A 21,628-nucleotide genomic window follows, 5' to 3' on the forward strand; every position below is an offset into this window, starting at 1 on the left:
TTTTTCCACGTTGCTCTGATGAAGCAAAGATTTCAAGCATTTTGCACACAAAAAAATGTTTGTTCATACATGTTTATTTTGCTGAAATCATAAATTATCCTGTGAGGAGTGCATCTTTATTTCAGTGTCAGTAGTATCTGGCTCCGTTCTTTTTTCAGAATACATTTCAATCTTATTGAGAGAAACTGGGCAATTCATAGATTCATTTTCCATTATAGTTATGGCTGTATATCACATGGGGCACCGAAAGTCCAACTAGTGAAAGGTAGAGCCCGAGTCAGTATTAATCAAAAAAATATAGGCATCATCTTCAAATCTTACAATTTTTTTTTAAATGCAGCAGGGTCTTTCTGGTCCTCCACAAATAGAGTGGACTGAACAATATGTCAACTTGTTTAATATCCATGGAGATCTTTTTCCACCCTGTTTGTGGCAAAACTGTGGCAATCTGCGTGTCCATGTGTGTATGGATGTAATGGGAGCTCAGTGGTGTGTGTGTATGTGCGCGCGCGCGCGCGCGTGTGTGTGTATGTGTGTGTGTGTGAGCGCGCGCGCGCGAGTGTGTGTGTGTGTTTAGAGTGGGGCCTGAGTACATGCTTGTCAGAGGTTGATGGTTGGGCCTTGGTGTCTGTGAGTGTGAGATTGCAAATTGTTGCGTGTGTGTGTGTGTGTGTGTGTGTGTGTGTGTGTGTGTGTGTGTTGTTTGTTTGTTTGTTTTTTGTTCGTTTGTTTTTGTTTTTGTTTTGTATTTTTTTTTTTTTTTTTTTTTTTTTCTTGTGTGTGTGTGTTTTTGTTTTGTTGTTTGTTTGTTTGTTTTTTGGGGGGTTGTTGTTGTTATTGTTGTTTTTGTTGTTGTTGGGGTTTTTTTTGTTGTTTTTGTTTTGTTTTGGGTTTTTTTGTTGTTGTTGTTTTTGTTTTGTTTTTGTTTGGTTTTTTTTTTGGGGGGGGGGGGGGGGGGGCAGGGGGGTTTGTTGTTGTTTTGTTCGTTTTTTGTTTTGTTTTTTTGTTGTTGTTTTTTCTTCCCTGTTATGTATCTCTACATAAAACCGTGCTTTCATGCTTTCATTTTATTTAGGAATGTGTAATGTAGACCCTATTCAGGGCGGAGACTGGATGTAAAAAAGCACACCAGTCCTTATCTATTATCCTCGAAATAAAGAATTTGTCTTGTCTTGTCTTGTCTTGTCTCTATCTATCTATCTACCATTGGTATTCCGAAGAGTTGAAAGAGGAAGGCTTCATGATTGGAAACTATCTTAAAGAGCATGGCTACCACGAAGAATCATATAGAAAATTGAGAAATGCAATAAACTCACAAAAGCGCAAAGAAAAGAAGAAATATTATCGAGACTTATGATCCTCGAAAGAGAATCCCAAATCAGTGTGGCGAGCTATGAATCAACTCACGAACAAGCGATCTTCGTCAAAATCAACCGTGATCAAAGACATTTCTGTGAATCAACTGGGCACACTTTTGCACAATAACCAAGAAAATTATTACCACAGATTACACAAAATTGAATTACCTTGAAAAATTATAATTGTATGTTCGTAATGAAAACACCTCAACTAAATTAAATATTCCACCCATAACAACGAGTATTTGAAGTCTATAACTACCTTATCCAACTGAAACAAACAGGAACCCGCGGACTGGGTGGTATAGACTGCCTGTCAGAATTCTTAAATAGCCGCTCCAGTTATTATGGACACATTAACGTATATTTTTAATCTGTGTGTTGATAAAAACTACTTTCCGAACGCATTTAAGAAAGCAGAAGTTATTCCTATTTACCTGTACAAATCACTGAGGGGACACCACCGATCCTTCAAACTACAGACCAATTTCCATTATTTCTATTCTTTCAAAATCACTAGAAAAGCACATAAACAAGCATATTTCCTATCACTTTTATGTCAATGAGCTTTTACATGCAGCCCAGTGTGGTTTCAGACAAAAACATTTATGCCACACAGCATTAGTCAAACTTATAGATGACCAATATCAATAACAATATATATTGTGTTGTTTCATTCGTTGATTTTGAAAAAAGGATTTCATGTGATAGACCACAACCTCTTGTTGAGAAAACTTGAACTATATGGTCTGTGAAACAACAGTCTTTGCTAAATCATATATGACAAACAGAATGAGTACATCAGTCTCTGCACCAACAACACTTGATTATGGCATTCCTCAGGGGTCTGTTCTAGGCCCTTTACTTTACTCAATATATATATATATATATATATATATATATATATATATATATATATATATATATATATATATATAAACAACCTGCCACTCCATATGATATCAGTCTGCGAACTTTTTGCGGGTCATACAACAATCCACACATCTCATACTGACACTGACGCTCTTGCAAAAGACTGACAAGAAAGCCGGTACGGATGAACTCGTTAGATGGACCGAACTAAATCACATTTGTCTCATCACCCACAAAAAACAAAATGCATATTGATCACAACCAGACAAAAGAGGCGAAACACTATAGAAAATTTTCCTTCCATGCAGCTTAGAGGTGAACCTATTGAACAGGTCAGTGATCATAAAGTTTTGGGAATGAACGACAACAGTCTCACTTAGAATCCTCGCACACATTCCCTTTGCAAAAAGACAGCCCAGAAAACCCATCAGCTATCCAAAATCAAGCATTTCCTTGACCTTCACTCACGGAAATTGTTTTTCAAGCACGTATCCAGTCTGCAATATATTTTACATCAACTTTATGGGAACTCCGCCAGTGCGAACACCATGAAGCCATTACTGAATCTTCATAGACAGTGCCACAAGCCAGTGCTCCTTAAAAAGACCTCCCTTCTGGACCCAGACTATAAACAAGCGAATTTCAGTCTCCCACTAATCTGTAGATTAGAGTACAACAAAGGTACAATGCACAAGATTGTGACAGGCAATGCACCACCACCATTGATATACAAATTTTCTGTAAATTCATCAAGGATCCCACCCCCCTCCTACCCTCCTCCTCCCCCAAGTCCATATCCCAATCCTAAGAACTGACTTGTTCAAATCCAGTCTGTGAGTCAGGCGCCACCCTATGGAACCCACCCCCAGAAACAATTACAATACATCCTCGAAAACGGAGTGTGGCTGCCTACGTGGCGGGGTAAAAACGGTCATACACATAAAATGATCCCACTCGTGTACATTGCAGCCCTCGAACGAAGGAAAAGAAGAAGAAGAAACAATACCATTGCCCACCCACCTTCAAAAACATTGCCTTTCCCACCTTATGCCATAATGTGTTATTTAAATTGCTCATTTTATTGATACCGTTTGTCACTTGTGTTCTGTTCACTGAAAACCTCCCTCACCCTCCGTCCTCCATTTTGGTCTGTGGTGCGTGTTATGTGTGTTTGTTTCTTTCATTTTGTTCATTTTTCCTATGTATTTTACTAACACCATGTCACGCTTGTGCCTGTATATGCATAGGTGTGTTCATGTGTGTGTGTGAGTGTGTGTGTGTTTAATTTTTTTTAATGGATTTAAATTTTCCCCCCCTTTCTTATGTATTTCCGATCTATTATCACTATGCTTTAATTTTTTTTTTCTAGTATTGTGTTGACCGTCTTATTCAGGGCGGGAACTGGATGTAAAAAAAAAAAAGTACACCAGTGCTTTTCTGTCATCCTCGAAATGAAGAATTTTGTCTTGTCTTGTCTTAATTGTCTTGTCTTGTCTTGTCTTCTGTCTCTCTCTCACAGTAGGTCACATAATCCTTCTCCACACGGCGAGGCTGCAGCACCAGCAGTATAGGATAATGGCCGGGCACATGTGACGAATAATAATGGTCAACATATTAACATAATCAATTACAACGAGAACAGCCTTGACAGTAAACTATGAAATGCTGATTTTATTAATTTCGTAAATGAATATGACATTGCATGTTTAACAGAAACGTTTTCCACAAACCCTTTCGAAGCAAATGTATTTAAGGGACACAAATCATATTTGTCTTTAGCTGAGAAACTCTCGCACCATGGTAGATATTCTGGAGGTGTCACGCTATTGGTGCGGAATGATTTGTCCAGTTCAGTCAACAGAATTGAGACATGCACTGGCAATACAGTTGTTCTTTTAATAAGTAAGGAATTGGTGGAATGGAAGAAATATTTACTGCTTATCGGGGTTTATATCCCGCCTTATGACTCTAACTACTGGAATAGCAATCAAGGGGGCTTTTGTATAGAAACATTAAAGAAATTATCTTGGACCTTAGTAGCTCTCAGGGGAATTGCCTAGTTTTAATTTGCGGAGACCTATACACTCGAACAGCTGACAAAAATATGGACTTTAGTCTTACAGATATGGACCAAGCAAGTATGGACTACTATTGTGAGGCATTGAAAAGAACCTCTCCTAACAAATCAGTCAACCAATTTGGAGAACAGCTTTTAGAATTCTGCATTATCTATGACTTTATGATTCTTAACGGATTGAGTAAAATGAATTATGACGATAATGCAACCTATACATGTGAAAGTGGTTTGAGTATGTTAGATTACAACCTTGTGTCTTTTGAATGCTTTCCAAAGCTCCCACAGATAATGCTGAGTGTTGAAGACATGATCGATTCTGATCATTTACCTGTGGCTTTGTCTATCAAATTTGAGTGTGGCAATGTTTATCGTGAGCAAAAAAAGGTATCAACCAATGATAGTGTGACCAAGCTTATCTGGCAGAAAGACAAAGAATGCGAATTTAAAGAAAATCTAAGCAGTACATTTAGTATTGTTACGCCAAACCAAGCTACGTCGAGCATCGAAGTTGATGTAAACACAGCCTTAGCATCATTCAATGGTTGTATTAGAACGCTGCACAGTGCATGTCAAAACAGATCAACCAATCTAACACAAGGAAAAATGCACCACGGTATGACCGAAAATACAATGAAACCAGAAAAGAGTGTCACAAAAACTTAAGAACTTACAGAATTTTCAAAAACCGCTAAAAACATGGAGGAAAACAGGAAAGAGGTTAAAAAAAAAAAAAATAGAGAAGAGAGTCTGAGGATAAGATTTGCAGAAAGTAGAAAACGCTAAAAAGAAATTGTTGAGATTAAAGAAACAGACTTACCAAAAAGACAAAGCAGATTTACTTGAAAGTAACTTACACAATCCATTGGCTTTTTGGAGAGAAGTTAAGAGTTTGGGAGGTTTTAAAAAGAAAATGATTGAAAACAGTATAAGTTTGGAAGACTGGTATGTACACTTTAAAAACGTATTTAAAGAATGCGACGAGACGAGTAATAATGACAGAGACCAAGAGATTGAAAGCAGACTGGACAACGAGACAGACCATATCTTAAACACCGTAATCACATAAGATGAGGTTCGTCAAGCAGTGGGCAAACTGAATAATGGCAAAGCAGGGGGAACTGATGGGGTTGTTCCTGAGATGCTGAAAACAGGCGGAGAAGTCATTTGTTTTCTAACGAAGTTGTTTAAAAAATATTTGATAGTGGTGTATATCCATACGAATGGTCAAAAGCTATAGTAATTCCTATCTTTAAAAAGGGCGATGCCAGTTAGCCACATAATTACCGAGGAATCTCTTTAATAAACACAGCTTGTAAATGTTACACTTCTATACTAAACAAACGTCTATATGCATGGCTAGAAGAAAATGCTATTATAGTAGAGAACCAGGCTGGGTTTCGACGAAATTATTCCACAGTAGATCAGATTTTTAATTTATATCCTGTCATCCAAAGGTCATTGAATAGGAATGGTCACAAGGTTTAAATCTGTTCTGTAGATTTTAAGAAAGCTTTCGATTCGGTCAACCATAAAAGACTTCTGGAAATTATATATAATGAGGGATAAAAGGAAAGCTTTTTTGTAGTCTGAAAGCAATGTATGACTCTCTTATATCATGTGTAAGGATTAATAACGAGTTCTCTGATAACTTTGACTGTCCAGTTGGCGTTCACCAGGGCTGTGTTGTGAGCCCAACACTCTTCTCACTTTTCATAAACCAGCTTGCCAACCATATTAATGAAAATGACGTTCATGGTATACAGCTTTTGCCCAACCTGCTGGAGCTATTTATTCTTCTATTTGCAGACGATGTCAGTCTTACTTCTGCTACGACTAGAGGTCTGCAAGCTCAGCTAAAATCTTTGAAACTTTGTTGCGACAATCTGAAGTTGACAGTTAACCGGACAAAAACGAAAGTCATGGTTTTCCGTAAAGATGGATATTAGGGGGAAGGAGAAAGGTGGTTATTTGACGGGGAATTGTTGGAAGTGGTAAACAGTTACTGTTATCTTGGGTTCATATTTACGACAAAGCTTAGCTTTAGTTTAGGTACTAAACACCTAGTAACAAAGGGGAAGAAAGCTCTATACCTTATTCTACGTGCCTTTCAAAACTGTAAAGAAATGTCTCTTCAACCCTTTTTCAGGATCTTTGACTCTAAAGTACAGTCTATCCTACTTTATATGGGGCTATCAAAGATTAGACACACTCAAAAAAGTTCATCTTCTTGCTTGTAATTTTTTTCTAGGTGTACCATTAAAAACTCCAAATAAAATAGCATACAGCGAGTTAGATAGATTCCCGTTATTTATTAATTCCAGTGTTAGATGTATCAGGTACTGGCTTAAGGTGCTTCAGATGGATCCCCACAGACTGCCCATACAAGCATACATAATGATGGTAGCTGAAGACCATAACGGAAAAACCTGTTGGGTTACACACGTAAGAGAATGCTATCAAATGCAGGTTTCTATCATGTCTGGCTTAATCAGGGCACATAAAACACGAGCGGTTTTCTTAGAACGTTTAGACAAAGACTAATATACCAGCTTATTCAAGAATGGGATAGCTCAATTAGAGACAAAAAAAGGCGTGCTTTATACTCTGTTGTTAAAAATTCGTTTGGGTGCTCGTCCTACCTGCAGAACATAAGCATTTATACTGCTTCCGGGTTGCTTTCAGTTAGATCAGGGCAAGTGTGTTGCCAATAAACAATAACCTGATTAGACATGGACCTGATATTAATAGATCTTATCGTCCCTTCTATTGTACTTACACTCTCTACGTCAAGATTCTTGTCAAATATAGTGCAAAACCACATGCCAGTGTAAACTCCTGAAAGGCGAGAATGTTAACCTATCCAGATCAGTGGCAAAATTTGTCTTCCGCGCAAATAGACGCAGGCAAATCACATCAGAAGCCATTTAACGAAATACGACAGCTCCCCTCATTAAAGGGTTCAGCGTAAGCCATTTCCCCTAATTACCGCTACTCCCGTTGTACTCGCAGATCTTTACGTCGCATTAGTAATAATATTATGACAAGAGCCCCCACTTTTTCTTGTCAGTTCAGTGTTTATACTTTAATCTTTTATTTAAGCAAAGTAGTAAATTAATTTATCAAGGAATTAATACTCTGGTATATGTATATATGTAGCCGTAGCCGACTGAGTGGTTATTCAAGGGTACTGACGGTACAAAAGAACTAACTAAATGATGATTTACTGTATTAAAGGATAAACAAGAATTCCCACACACAGGCCAGGAACATATGGAGGCCAGTCACAAATGAGTTTTTCTATTGTTTTATTTACAATAGTTATTAGATGAGAATAAGAGCTAAGAAGAGAAGACAGTACCTGGAATGACACAAACAAATGTCATTAGCACAACATGTCGGCACAAGTGAATAATAAAGCACTTGTATACATATTACATGGAAAGACTATCACTTGGTAATGCATATGTGTGAAGGCCAAACACAGACATCAAATGACATTTCTAATACATTTAAATAGTCTCGATAAAGTGATTGAAGCTATGCTGATTTAGTGAAAGCACACTGACAGTATAGATTAGTTAAAGCTTATACTGTGCCAAAGTGACTGAAATGAAGCAGTTTATCATGTTGCACTATACTGGAGTAAGCCGTATAGGAGAGAGCATGATAAGTAAATTCAATTAACAGACTGATACATATCAGGTGGTTTTATTAACCAGTAGCTGATATTAACCCAGCACTATCTTGTAATCAGCACAACAGAATACTACACAATCTTACAGTACTGAGAATCAGTGAAATACTAACCTTCATCAGTGACAGCAAATGAGAAAGAACACGTCATATGCACTCACTAGAATATTCTCGAACAAACTATCAGTGTCCAGAGACGTCATTGACTGTGACGTTAAGAAGAATCAATTGGCATACTGCTACGAGCATATGACGACATGGCGATTTTCTAATCATAGCCAAGCTGTGACTAACATGTCAAAGCAATAACTGAACAAAGCAATAACTGAACATACTCATACGAACACAAGTACTGCTTCAAAGAATACAATTTACAAATCAACACATTCTACACACTAGTACTTACAGCGATACGTAGCGAGATGTCAGTCATTGTGAGAACACACACCACACACACTCACACACTGCTTGCGACGCAGCAAGAGAGAGAGAGAGAGAGAGCAGCTCTGGTCAGATGACTGACCAGGTATGAAATGACCACTCATCACTCACTGTGCCAATTTATGCAAGTTAAGCGGACTGCAAAGACAGTCACGTGTGCTGCAAAGCAGATCGACACAAATCTGGCCAAATCTGACAACAACTGTGTTTCTTACAAGGTGTTCAGTGACAGATTTCTAAATGATTCCTGAACCGATTTACGTCTGATAAGTTGCAAAAGAAAGAGCTCAACACCTACTTTGTAATGAGTATAAAATGAAGTGTTGATTATTTAAGATGAATTTATAATCTTAATTTAAGTCACCTGAATAGGGTCAGTTTTAACGAGCTCATTGCTGAAAATTACAAACTGCGTTAAATCAGTTTAACGTAGGCAAACACAAATGGAATAGAGTTAAAGATGGAATTGTGACGATTCTGGCAGTATATAATACTTGTAGTTTACTGATCCGACAAAAGAGATATTAATTAACTACGGTGGAGCAGAAACACAGATTCCAGCTCAGCCAATAGCGTATCGGACACGACACTGGTCGAGCCGTGAGTATGTTGTCTGGCGAGGAGGACAAAATGATGTAAGCGGCTTTGCGTTCAAACTGGGAGTGACGTCACACATTCTGCGTGCAGGTTAGTTGTGAAAACTGTCGTCTGCTGTAGCTTGTGTATGAAACAATTTTTTAAGCAAGCATAGCACTTGGTCAAATATATATGTAAATAATAACAATAAATAATAATAATGGATACTTATATAGGACACTATCCAGAAATCTGCTCTAGGTGCTTTACAAAAACGCTTTTTTTAACATAAAACATTACATCTATGTTACATACACACACCAAAATGTGACTACATACACACACACACACACACACACACACACACTGCATACATACATTTTAACATACATGTGTATCTAACAGCTACCCTAACACATACACACACATAGGCAGGCACAAGCTTACATAAACACGCACACACAATACACATTCATATACATGCGTGTAGTTATGTACACATACATGTGTATGGTGGTGTGTGTCCATCGAGATCGATGATGACCATCGTTGTCATCCAGCTGGGGGATGGGGGGAGGGTGGTGGTGGGGTGTGTGGGGGGGGGGGATGCTCATGAATCTATCTGTGAATGGGCAGATGGCCAATCTGCGCACGAAATGTTCGCTGACAGTTGGGGCAGACAAAGACAGGCATACCATTGTCAGGGAGCTTGTTTGCCCGTGACTTTCTGGCCTGCCTCTTCTGAACAGCTGCAGCAGTCCTGTTGGCCTCGCACAACTTGGCGCCTTTGTGCACAGCAGCGCGCCATTTGTCACGGTCAACTGCAGATTCCTCCCAGGAGTCAGGGTTGATATCAAACGCTTTCAGAGAGACTTTCAGAGTATCTCTGAAGCGCTTCTTCTGACCTCCGTGTAGTTATGTACACATACATGTGTATACACACATAGTCAAGCACAGCTAACGCAAAGGAAGTGGACCTGCCACAACTGAACTTACTGCTGAGGGAAAAGGTGAGTTTTGAGACGAGATTTAAAAGAATTGGCAATTGAAAAGAAAACGATCTGTGTATATTGTATATGTGCATATCTATATATCCATTTTTTTCCTTTTGTCATACGATATTGCTATACTGTTTCATAAATTCGTAATACACACAAAAACGATACGTGTACTGGTTTTAAAATGCTTTATGTTGCTTTATCTCCGGTCAGCATTTTGCACTAACTTGGATCAGATACTGATGAGCATTTTCATTTTTTTGTATGAATATTCGTCTGGGAGAACATATGAATTGTAAGCGAATGTGAGAAGGAGATGGGCAGTGTTGGAGAGGGAAGGAGAGAGGGAGGGGAGGGGGGAGATCGACGTGTCGAGAGAAATTGATATAATATCATGGTATGAAGTCATATGTAAGCTGATTGTTGACTCAGTGTGATTTGAAATTGTATATGAAAAATGTCCAGAATATGCCTACCTGGAATTGTGGATATGGACTGCTGATATTTCAGTTGGACACTGATCGTTGTATTGAGTATGTTGGTAACAAGCCTTGTACGTGTGCATTGATATATATATGTATATATATATATGTGTGTGTGTGTGTGGAGTATAAAATGGGATGATATGAGGAGAGGGATGTGAGAATAGGGGGATGGGGGGGGAGGGGCGGAGGACAGGACTCTGATGATGTGTGAGCGAGAGACACTGATGCATGATGTATTTGTGCCTATGGCCAACGTGCATTAATTAAACCATTCCTAATTCGATTCTCTCTCTCTCTCTCCGGCAGAAGGAAGGTGGCAGAACTGATGGCCGGGTTAAAACGCTTATCTGCCAATACAGTGCCGGCTGTGAGGGTCGGGATTCGACTCAGACGGTTCGCCCTTTCTCCCAACTTTGACTGGAAAATCAAACTGAGGGTCTAGTCATTCATATGAGACAATGAATCGAGATGCTGTATGCGGCACGCAGTTGGCGCACTGAAAAAGAACCCGATCCGTAACCGTGAGTGTTGTCCTCTGGCAAAAGTCTACTTTAGAAATCGACTCTGATATGTACACAAATATATTTTGTGAATGCACTCAATACCTGACTAGCGCGTTGGGTTTTGCTGCTGGTCACGTATCTGCCCAGCAGATGTGGTGTAGTGGACTCCAAGGGAAACACACACACACACACACACACACACACACACACACTTGGTACAAGGGTTATAACGCATATATACTCTAACTGCGTTTACGATGCGAGTTATTCCTCTTCGGCAAGATGGCTGCGTCCTTGACAAGACAACAGACCATGAATTTTCTGCGAATTGTGTCTGGCTTCCGTAAGTTTATGCCGTTTTGCTGATAATAAGATATACCAAACTCTTAAATACTGTCGTACTGTGTTTCACCCGACTGTTGGTATTGCTCACAAAGCACCGGCAAACCCGTGTGACATGATCGATGGTGAAAAACCTGCATGCTTGAAAAATAATAACTTGAGTTAGACTATAGCTTCCCACAGGCAAACTTCCAAAGTGTCCAGCTGCAGAATGCAAAGGTATTGGTGTTTTTACATGATAGGAAATAGTCCAGGGCAGATACAAAAATGGTCCAAATATGTGTAGCAAAACCGTTCTTTTTGCGATAAAATAGAATAAATCATATCAATTATTCAATATCAAGGCGTGCAGGCCTGACAAGGCCTTTTGCCCGCTTGAAGGGGGAAGAAAAAGACAGTCCCCACATATGACAGATGCATTTTTCAACATTGAGTGCGCAATGGTTGAAAAATCAAGAATTATCCAGATGAGTTTTGTATTTAAAATTCTGTAAATGAATATCAAGATAATTTTAAAAGTATTCACTGTTCCTGCAACGTCTTTTGGCAAATTATTACAAACATTTGTTACTCTGTTAGTATTTTTTTTTAAATGTGCAAATCTGGAAGTTTTTACTGAAACTTTTAACAGTTTGTAGGAATGGCCTCTTGTAGCAGTTTTCTCATTCAATGTAAACTATGGCATAGATCTGCTGTCATATATGATATAATCCATAAGTCATTTTATACATGTGTCTCTATTAAATCACCATGCATTCTTCTATAGTCTAAATTAGGTAACTGAAGCGCTTGCAATCTATTTTTATAGTCCATATCAGCAAAGCCAATGATTCTTTTAGTAAATATTCGTTGAACAATTTCAATACTGTCTATATGTTTCACTAAACCCATATTCCAAACAACATTCCCATATTCCAAGACTGGTCTGACTAATGACTTAAATAATGGCACCATAATGTTCGTTTTTTTCTACACTGTATATTCCCAGTCGCTGATCTATATTGTTTTTTTGTTCATATAATTATAAAACATTGATCATCAATAAAAATGATGTATTAAGTTTGAAATATTACCCAAAAGATCCATGTGACAGTCTTAAACAACCCGTTCCTCTTGACATGTTTTTCATTCATGACAATGGCAAGCACATTCATGAATACACTACATGTTCTTTACTTGCAACAGGTAGTCAACACATCTATCTTCGACAGCACATACACTCATTTTCTGGTAATAATGCCTTCAACTATTTAAATGGAATTGAAGTTGCATATTAATTTTAGGTTTCACTTTTCTGTGTTATTTCTGTACATTTAAACGTCCCAATAAAAAATATACATGTAAATAAAATTATAACTATTTTCATAGTGGAGTGATCGCCTAGAGGTAACGCGTCCGCCTAGGAAGTGAGAGAATCTGAGCGCGCTGGTTTGAATCAAGGCTCAGCCGCCAATATTTTCACCCCCTCCACTAGACCTTGAATGGTGGTCTGGATGCTACTCATGATGAGACGATAAACTGAGGTCCCGTGTGCAGCATGCACTTAGCACATGTAAGAGAACCCTTGGCAACAAAAGGGTTGTTCCTGGCAAAATTCTGAAGAAAAATCCACTTCGATAGGAAAAACAAAACTGCACGCAGGAAAAAATACAAAAATGGGTGGCGCTGTAGTATACAGATGCGCTCTCCCTGGGGAGCCCGAATTTCACACAGAGAAATCCATTATGATAAAAAGGAATACAAATATATAAATACAAATATATAAATCATGCGGATTCATTGCAGGAAAATGTAACTCATTGTGACAAGCACTCATCAACCATGTGTGTTTGAACACAGATTCAGAGAAGGTGGTGTTTCCAGCAATGTGTGAGACTGAGATGTATGCTACACAGACATCTCTGATATGTTCATTCACACCCAATGGTTGATATATTGTTTGAAAGTAAACTCTGTGTGTTAATTCCATTGTTGTTATCACTTGTTTATGCATTTTTCTCTCATCTGATTAAGTTTAGACAGAATCACTGTTTCTGATGCATGGCGAGATACGGTTATATTTGGATACTGGCGTAAGATTTCAAAACGAGTCAACTCATGTTGTTGAGAAAGACTGCTTTCAGTTGAAGACTTGTTGCATCAAAAGTTCCAAACAACAAAGTTCAAAGCAGAAAAGTTTCAGTTTCAGTAGCTCAAGGAGGCGTCACTGCGTTCGGACAAATCCATATACGCTACACCACATCTGCCAAGCAGATGCCTGACCAGCAGCGTAACCCAACGCACTTAGTCAGGCCTTGAGACAAAGTAGAAAAGCGCGCCTTTAATTACCTTGATGCTAGCTTGTGCTGTCTGGTGAATTTTTATCTTGAAATGATGTTGTTTATCAGTTCACATGAAAGAAAAATTGTTTTATCCGAGAGAGTTCAGTCCCTATGTGCCTATTGTTTTGCAGAATTTAATAAAAACAGCCACATTTTACACACACAAGTTCTGAAAAACCAGACAGTGAACTGATTGTGATTGATGATTTAAAATTAAGTTTGAAGCATTTCACATTTAGAAGTGCTTGAGATGAAGTCAAATGTCATGTTTAAACTTGGAACACGTGTTTATGTTTTTCTGTTCTGCTTTACTGGCTCGTATGAGGATAAAGCTAATCAGTTTTCTGTTGATTTATTGAATAAAAAGATACAAAGAATCTGGTGTTTTTATCACAATTCTTCACATAAAGAGGATAACTTTTGTCAAGTAATATATATCATACTCATGATACTGTTCCCATTTCATAACAAAATGAACAATAGTGCTTTAAACAGTTAAACATTGGAAAGAATTATTGTGAAAATGGAGTGCCTGCAGTGTTTCTGAAAAAATAAAATCATCTAGGGTGGGGAAGTAAGTTTAGGTATTTTGGGTTCCATGTTACATATGTCACAAGGTTTCAGGTAATCATTAATAAAATACACAACTTCGCACAGACTTTGTTTGATTTCATTGCATGGGGTAAGGATTGCATGATAGATTCATTATTAGTATTATTATAAACCCAGTAATTCAAACATCTGGATTCCATGTTACGCATGTTACAACAAAATTTTATATAATCATTAAAAAATATATGATTTATTATTATTTATATGCCATGCTAAATTGACATCTACCAGCCAGCATTCATGAGTCACATTTACAAATACTGTTTCATTTCCAAAGAAAAATATGTATTTCATCGTGTTTTTTTCACATCAAGACATGGTGTTGGTAGATTTTTGAAGTCATCTGCCTTCCATACTTTCTGAATTGTCTGGACAGTGCTATGACAATATTTATTCAAACAAACCTGGTTAACTCGTATTCATATATTTATATTCTACACGCTGTTAAGCAGAGCATGAAGTATTTTCAAGTTGTGCATTGCATAAAATGTCAACAAATTGTACTTTTGAACTAAATGATCTAGTGCTGCCTTCGTAAAGTTATAATACTGATTTAATTCTTATAAAATGTCATGACTGGTAAGAAACTGGAAAACATTCATAAAAGCAAATTTACGTCTTCTACCAATTCAGTATAAAATACATGAAATTGAAAATGTTTGTTTACTTTTGACCCAAAAGAGCTCTCATACTAGCTTTCTTTACACTGTCTGTTTTCTGTAGCAGTGTCCTGCTCACAGAGGTACAGGTCAGCATCAGCACAGCAGCAGTCAGTCACATGTACCGTAACATGCTAAACGCTTTTCTCTGGTGAGGTGCATACCACGCTTGTGTAGTCTCCCTCACATGCTCTTGCCTTATGACTCTTTGTAAGGCACTTTCTCATGGCCAGACGTAATAAAGCCACATGAATCTTTACATTAAAAATCAAAATCTGATTATGTTCCCACCTCACTACAGTGGTAAACTTTATATCAGTGTGATCAGTATGATTTATTCTATTTTATTGTAAAAAGAATGGTTTTGTTGCTCACATTTGGACCTTATGCAAATTTTAATCTAAATTCCCTAGCCTAAAAAGTTACTCCCTGGTTTTGGAATGCTGCGTTTTGGGATGTTTTTATAGACTTGACAACCAGGACTTGAAAGCCAGAGACTGATGAGTAGTGGTAGTTCAGTGATTCCACAACTTCTAACTCATGTATTTGATGCAGAGCATAACAAAAGCAAAAATGAAAACCACAAACAAATGTATGCAGGCCTAACACTACATACCTTCAGATGATTTTGAACAATACTGCAAGAATAATTTTCAGAAAGTCAAAAAAGGATCACATTACTCCACTCTTGTCCGTTTCATGGGTTACTGTGTGTCTTTTTCACTCTGTGTGTGTGTGTGTGTGTGTGTGTGTGTGTGTGTGTGTGTGTCAACAGTGCATATATATCACTTTAACTTTCCAGCTATCACAAAGTAGTATGGAAACCAAAAATTTGCTGAAATGTTAGATCAGTTTATAAGCCTTTCCACCCCTTTACGATGACTGGTAAGATTAAACCTGTTGAGGTGAAATATCCTCAAGTTTGTCACTTGGCAGTAAAGTGAACAAAGCATGACACTGTGCTTCTAACATATTCACCTATTGGCAAGCCAATGGTCAAGAGACAATGTGCATGCGTAGCCTCAGTCTACGTTGAAGAGGCAGTTTATAGACCGTCACTGGTTGGCTACAGTTCACGGGTCACAATATATAAATGTTACGTTTACTCTCCCACAGTTGTTTTTTTTTTCTCTCTCTCTCCAGTTTCATGTAGTCTTTTATGTCCCCAACAAAGTTGATTTTGGAATTGACTTTTTGTTGTTGTTTTGTTGTTTGGTTTTTTGACTCACTTGTGTAAACAAAGTGAGTCTGTGTTTTAACCTGGTGTTCGGTTGTGTGTGTGTGTGTGTGTGTGTGTATGTACATGGTAAACTTTAACATTGCCATTTTCTCCGCAAATACTTTGTCATTTGACACCAAATTTGGCATAAAAATAGGAAAAAATCAGTTCTTTCCAGTCATCTTGTTTAAAACAATATTGTACCTCTGGGATGGGCACCAAAAAAAAAAGCCAAATTATATGCAAACTGAATTTACTGTTATATTTATATTTTTTTATTCTCAAAACTTGGCACTTTGATCTCATATTCTGACACAGCGTCAAGAGCAGTCATTTTTATCATTTTTTTGTTCAAACAGGAACTTCTTTTGCTAAGCATGGAAGTTATATTTCTGGTGCATGTCTTTGGTGCAGATAGTAAAAAAGGGAAATTTATCTGTAATTAATGCTAGGGGGGTTAATTTGCTTTAAACTTATCGTTCTCACCTTAAACATTACATTTTGAAATTATACTCAATACATAAAAAGCTTGTGTGTTCTCTTAGTGTACAGGGCTTTCACTATGTTCATTCGCCCAAGTGGTCTTTTTCGGAAAATACTAAAATCAAGAGTGGAGTTTATAGATCTATTGGCTGAGCCCTGAAGGTCATGGGCAAAAATCAGTTGTGTACACATATTTATACTTATTCAAAGTGCGTGCTCATATTCCTCATGAACGCAAAGGACGCCATTTTGTTTCAAGTTGTTGACCTGCCCGTTCAATCCTATATTCAATCGACAGTACTCGATAACATGTGATGGAAAGTTGGAGAAGGAGACCATTAAATATTTATTCAGAGAAAGATTTGTGAATGCCTCATCACTTAATGGATTATGCCCCAAACTGCCATAAAAATATCAACAAAATCAGTCAGAATTCACAGTTAAAAATAATAAACCATGAGAGTTAATACCCTTGATGAAACGTAAAAAAAATTCCAGTCTTGACTTTTCTCAAAATTATGTCCTTTTTACTTCATATGACGTTTAGAAGTACTTGTACTTGGCTCTACATGTTATTTGTTTAACAAAATACTCAATTTTCATATCAACTTTAAAACTATAAAACTAGAATGAACATAAAAGAGAAATTGGATTGACCATGTCGCACATTCCCGCGGGTGTAACTAAACTTGTACTAATCAAGATCCAGAGAAAACAGTGTGATTGCAGCGATAGCCACATCTCCTTTACCACAGACTTAAAAAGAATTTTTAATTGCCCTTAAAGATTTTTTGAATGCCGAAGATACACCAGAATAATATGATTTAAACAGCGTTCTCACTGCCAATAACGCAGTCAATTTCATCATCACCCATCATGGCCTGGCTTCGCTGACGAAGATCTAGGAAGGGCGTTGTCCACGTCTGATGCAGGCACGCTCATGGCTGACAAGGCCAATGCGGGAAAAGCAGAGTCGGCCGCAGCGGTTGCAAGGGAAAGTCTGGTCTGGGTTCGCGGCTGCAGCGTCGTGGTTCTTCCTCCTTCTGCGTTTGTCCTCAAGGCTGGCCCTGCGGTTGTTTTCGAAGGAGGAGACAGCTTGGTGGATGGTGCGTCGCCAGGTCTCACGATCAGCGGCTACTGCGGACCACTGGCGATGGTCAATGTGACAGGCACCGAGAGCTTTCTTCAAGGAGTCTTTGTATCTCTTCTTGGGTGCTCCTCTGTCACGGTGGCCAGTGGACAGTTCACCATACAGCGCGATCTTGGGCAGGCGGTGGTCCTCCATCCTGGACACGTGCCCTGCCCAACGTAGCTGGGTCTTTAGCAGCACTCCCTCGATGCTGATAGTCTTTGCCTGCTCCAGGACCTCGACATTTGTGATGTAGTCACTCCAGTGGATGCTGAGGATGGTGCGAAGGCAGCGCTGGTGAAAGCGATCAAGCAGTCGTATGTGGTGCCGGTAGGTGACCCAGGTTTCGGAGCCATACAACAGGGTGGGCAGTACAACAGCTCTGTACACGCTGATCTTTGTGTCTTTCTTCAGGTGTTTGTTGTTCCACACTCTCTTGTACAGCCTGCCGAATGCGCTGTTTGCCTTTGCAAGTCTGTTGTCGATCTCCTTGTCGATCTTGGCGTCAGACGAGATGGTGCAGCCTAGGTAGCTGAACTGGTGGACCGACTTCAGCTCTGTCTCACCGATGTTGATGTGAGGAGCGTGGAATTCTTCCCGTGGGGCAGGCTGGTGGAGAACTTCCGACAGTCAATTTATCGCCCATAAAAAAGCATGTTTAAATGTTAAATTTTTTAACGTCAGTTAAGGAGCCACGATAGTGTATTGGGTAAGACAGTTTCTTCTCACTCGAACATGCAGGGTTCGAATCTGCCAATAGGACTTTTTTTTTTCTTTTTTTTTTTTACCCGAAGCTTTATAATAACAAATAAAGAACACAGTTTAACGATTAGATTTCTTTTTTTAAGTGTTTCAGAAGTGAGTCTTGAAGGCCTTGCCTCTCTTGTTTTGTTGGGGTTTAAAAAAAAAAAAATTTTAAGCTTAACACTAACTGTTGAAGTCAAGTCAAGTCAAGTCAAGATTTTATTTCATGATGGTAAAGTGAATAAGCAACAATTGCTTTTTTACATCAAGCCATCAATGAAAAAAAAACAACCAAATAAATAACTAAAAATAATAATTTAAAAAAACGAAAAAGAAAAAAAGAAAAAATATAGGAGAGAGAGAAAGAGAGAGAGTGAGAGAGAGAGAGAGAGAGAGAGAGAGAGAAGAAACAAGCAGATGAAGAGCAACAATAACAACAAAATGCATATATATATAAACAAGAATATTGTGATGAAGAAATACACAATTGCATTTCCATTTCACACACACACACACACACACACACACACACACCACTGAACACAAATTCTCGGACACAATTACACCATGCCCATCCCACCCACATGCACATGTTCCCTCATATAGTGCAAAATCCTTGCCAACACAAGCATATACAAAACATTTCACAATTATTAATAGGAATATTTGACTAATAGATCAAAATTTTTATTACTGTTAATTATTTTCAGTGAGGTGATTCTTCAGATTTTTCTTAAACACGTTTTTATTTACGATACTTTTCAGAGTGAGTGGGAGATTATTCCATACATTTCCACCAGAATACAGAAAGCTGGATTTGTAAAGGTTGTTTCTTGGTCTGAGTATGCAGAGCATGTGGTTGTGTCTGTGTTCATTAGTTTTTTCTTAAACACGTTTTTATTTATGATACTTTTCAGAGTGAGTGGGAGATTATTCCATAAATTTCCACCAGAATACAGAAAGCTGGATTTGTACAGGTTGTTTCTTGATCTGGGTATGCAGAGCATGTGGTTGTGTCTGTGTTAATTAGTTTTAAAAGTGTCTGCAATCTTTTTGGAGCATTTCCATACATAACATTATGCATGCAAACAGCTTCGTTGAAGTACAGCCTGTTGTGAAAAGATAATATATTAAGTTGTTTATAGTCCATTGGGGTCAGGGAGTTCGGTTTTAACAATACTATTTTCTGTGCTCTTTTATACATACGGTGAATAAACTTCAAGTTTGAGAGGCTACAGCTGTCCCATAAAGTTGACGCATTATCAATTACTGGCAGAATATGTGCACCGAAGAAGAGCTTTCGTGAATGGACATTAAGGATCTTTTTGATTTTTGCTAGTTGAGGAAGGTGGCAGAATGGTTAAGACGCTCAGCTGCCAATACAGAGAGTCCGTGAGGGTGTGGGTTCGAATCCCGCTCTCGCCCTTTCTCCTAAGTTTGACTGGAAAATCAAACTGAGCGTCTAGTCTTTCGGATGAGACGATAAACCGAGGTCCCGTGTGCAGCACGCACTTGGCGCACTGAAAAAGAACCCATGGCAACGAGAGTGTTGTCCTCTGGCGAAATTACGTAAAATGAAATCCACTTTCATAGGTACACAAATATGTAAGCATGCACTCAAGGCCTGACTAAGCGCGTTGGGTTATGCTGCTGGTCAGGCATCTGCTCAACAGATGTGGTGTAGCGTGTATGGATTTGTCCGAACGCAGTGACGCCTCCTTGAGAAAGTGAAACTGAAACTGAAACTAGTTGAAGTATTCTATTTGAGAGATGTTTACTTAAGTACTTCGTATGATCAGTCCAAGATAGATCTTTATCAATAACGACACCCAGAATTTTATGTGAATCTACCTCTTCAATTTTATTGACGCCTAGGAATAGTGGTTTGAAGTTATGTTTCATTTTTTGTCTTTTTTGTCGTGCACATACATACTTGCACTTCGTTTTCTGAGCATTCAAGGACATGTGATTCAAATGTGTCCAGTCATTAAGTTTCAGAATATCATCTTGGAGTTCATTAGTTAGTTTACTGGCGTCTGACTTGCTTGAATGTAAGGATGTGTCATCTGCAAACATTTCACATTTGCATTTCATATAACAAGGTAAGTTATTAACATAAGTGGAGAATAAAATTGGCCCTAAGATGGATCCCTGTGGTACTCCATGTTTGATAGATGTAAAATTTGAGGTTTGATTATTTATTGTTATTAACTACTTCCTATCAGAAAGAAAAGATTGTATAAGGTGAATATACTCTGGTGGTAATTTATAAGCTTCTAATTTACGTAGTAACAAGGAGTGATTGATTACATCAAAAGCTTTTTCAAAATCTATGAAAAGGAGACCTGTGAATTTATTTTCATTTATGTTATGTAGAAGACTGTCAGTGAGTTGTATGAGGGCTGTATAACAAGAATGATTTTTACGGAAACCAGACTGGTCTTCATGGATTAGGTCATTGTCAAAGAGATAAGAATATAAACATATTTGCAAATGTTTTTCAATGGGTTTAGACAGAGCAGACAAGACAGAAATTGGCCTATAGTTAGATGGATCAGAAGAATCACCTGATTTGTACAGTGGAAATTCTCTAGCCTGCTTGAATTTAGAAGGAAAACATTTCTTATCAATACACAAATTATAAAGATATGTCACAGTATCTACAATAACAGGTGAAGAAAGCTTTAATATCTGTCCATCTAACCCGTCCAAATCTCGAGTGCCAGATTGTTTTAGTTGTGATAGGCTTTGACATACATCCAAGACAGTCATTGGTTGAAGACTAAATGGAAGATGAATTTTCTTTGAGTCAATAATATACTGTTTTAGAATACAGAGGTCATTTTCACTGGTCCTATCGCTTGGTATAAGTTTTTCAGCAATGGTTGCAAAATGATTATTTAACTGATGCTTTGTTGTCTTTTTGCCACATGTTTATTATTCAACTTGTTGATGGCTTTCCAAATTAGATGAGAATCTTTTGTATTAACTAACATTTTCTGAAAATAATTATATTTTGATGTATGTTTCATGGCGTTTACTTTATTTCTTTGTTTCTTATTTTGTTGATTTGATCCATACATCTTCAAATAATCTCTATAATGTATTTCAATGT

General features: G+C 38.0%; 1 protein-coding gene across 1 annotated transcript in view; it reads left to right on the plus strand.

Annotated features, from left to right (window-relative positions):
• Window positions 1-11,266: 11,266 nt before the first annotated feature.
• The window catches only part of LOC143284769 (large ribosomal subunit protein mL42-like), a 43,733-nt gene continuing 33,371 nt past the window's right edge, over window positions 11,267-21,628 (plus strand). Inside the window, exon 1 of the mRNA XM_076591739.1 lies at window positions 11,267-11,347. Within this exon, the coding sequence (XP_076447854.1) occupies window positions 11,287-11,347 (61 nt within the window). The 5' untranslated portion in view covers window positions 11,267-11,286. The remainder of the gene's footprint in view (window positions 11,348-21,628) is intronic.

The sequence above is a fragment of the Babylonia areolata genome, chromosome 8, assembly GCF_041734735.1.
Source record: "Babylonia areolata isolate BAREFJ2019XMU chromosome 8, ASM4173473v1, whole genome shotgun sequence".
Taxonomy (NCBI): Eukaryota; Metazoa; Mollusca; class Gastropoda; order Neogastropoda; family Buccinidae; genus Babylonia; species Babylonia areolata.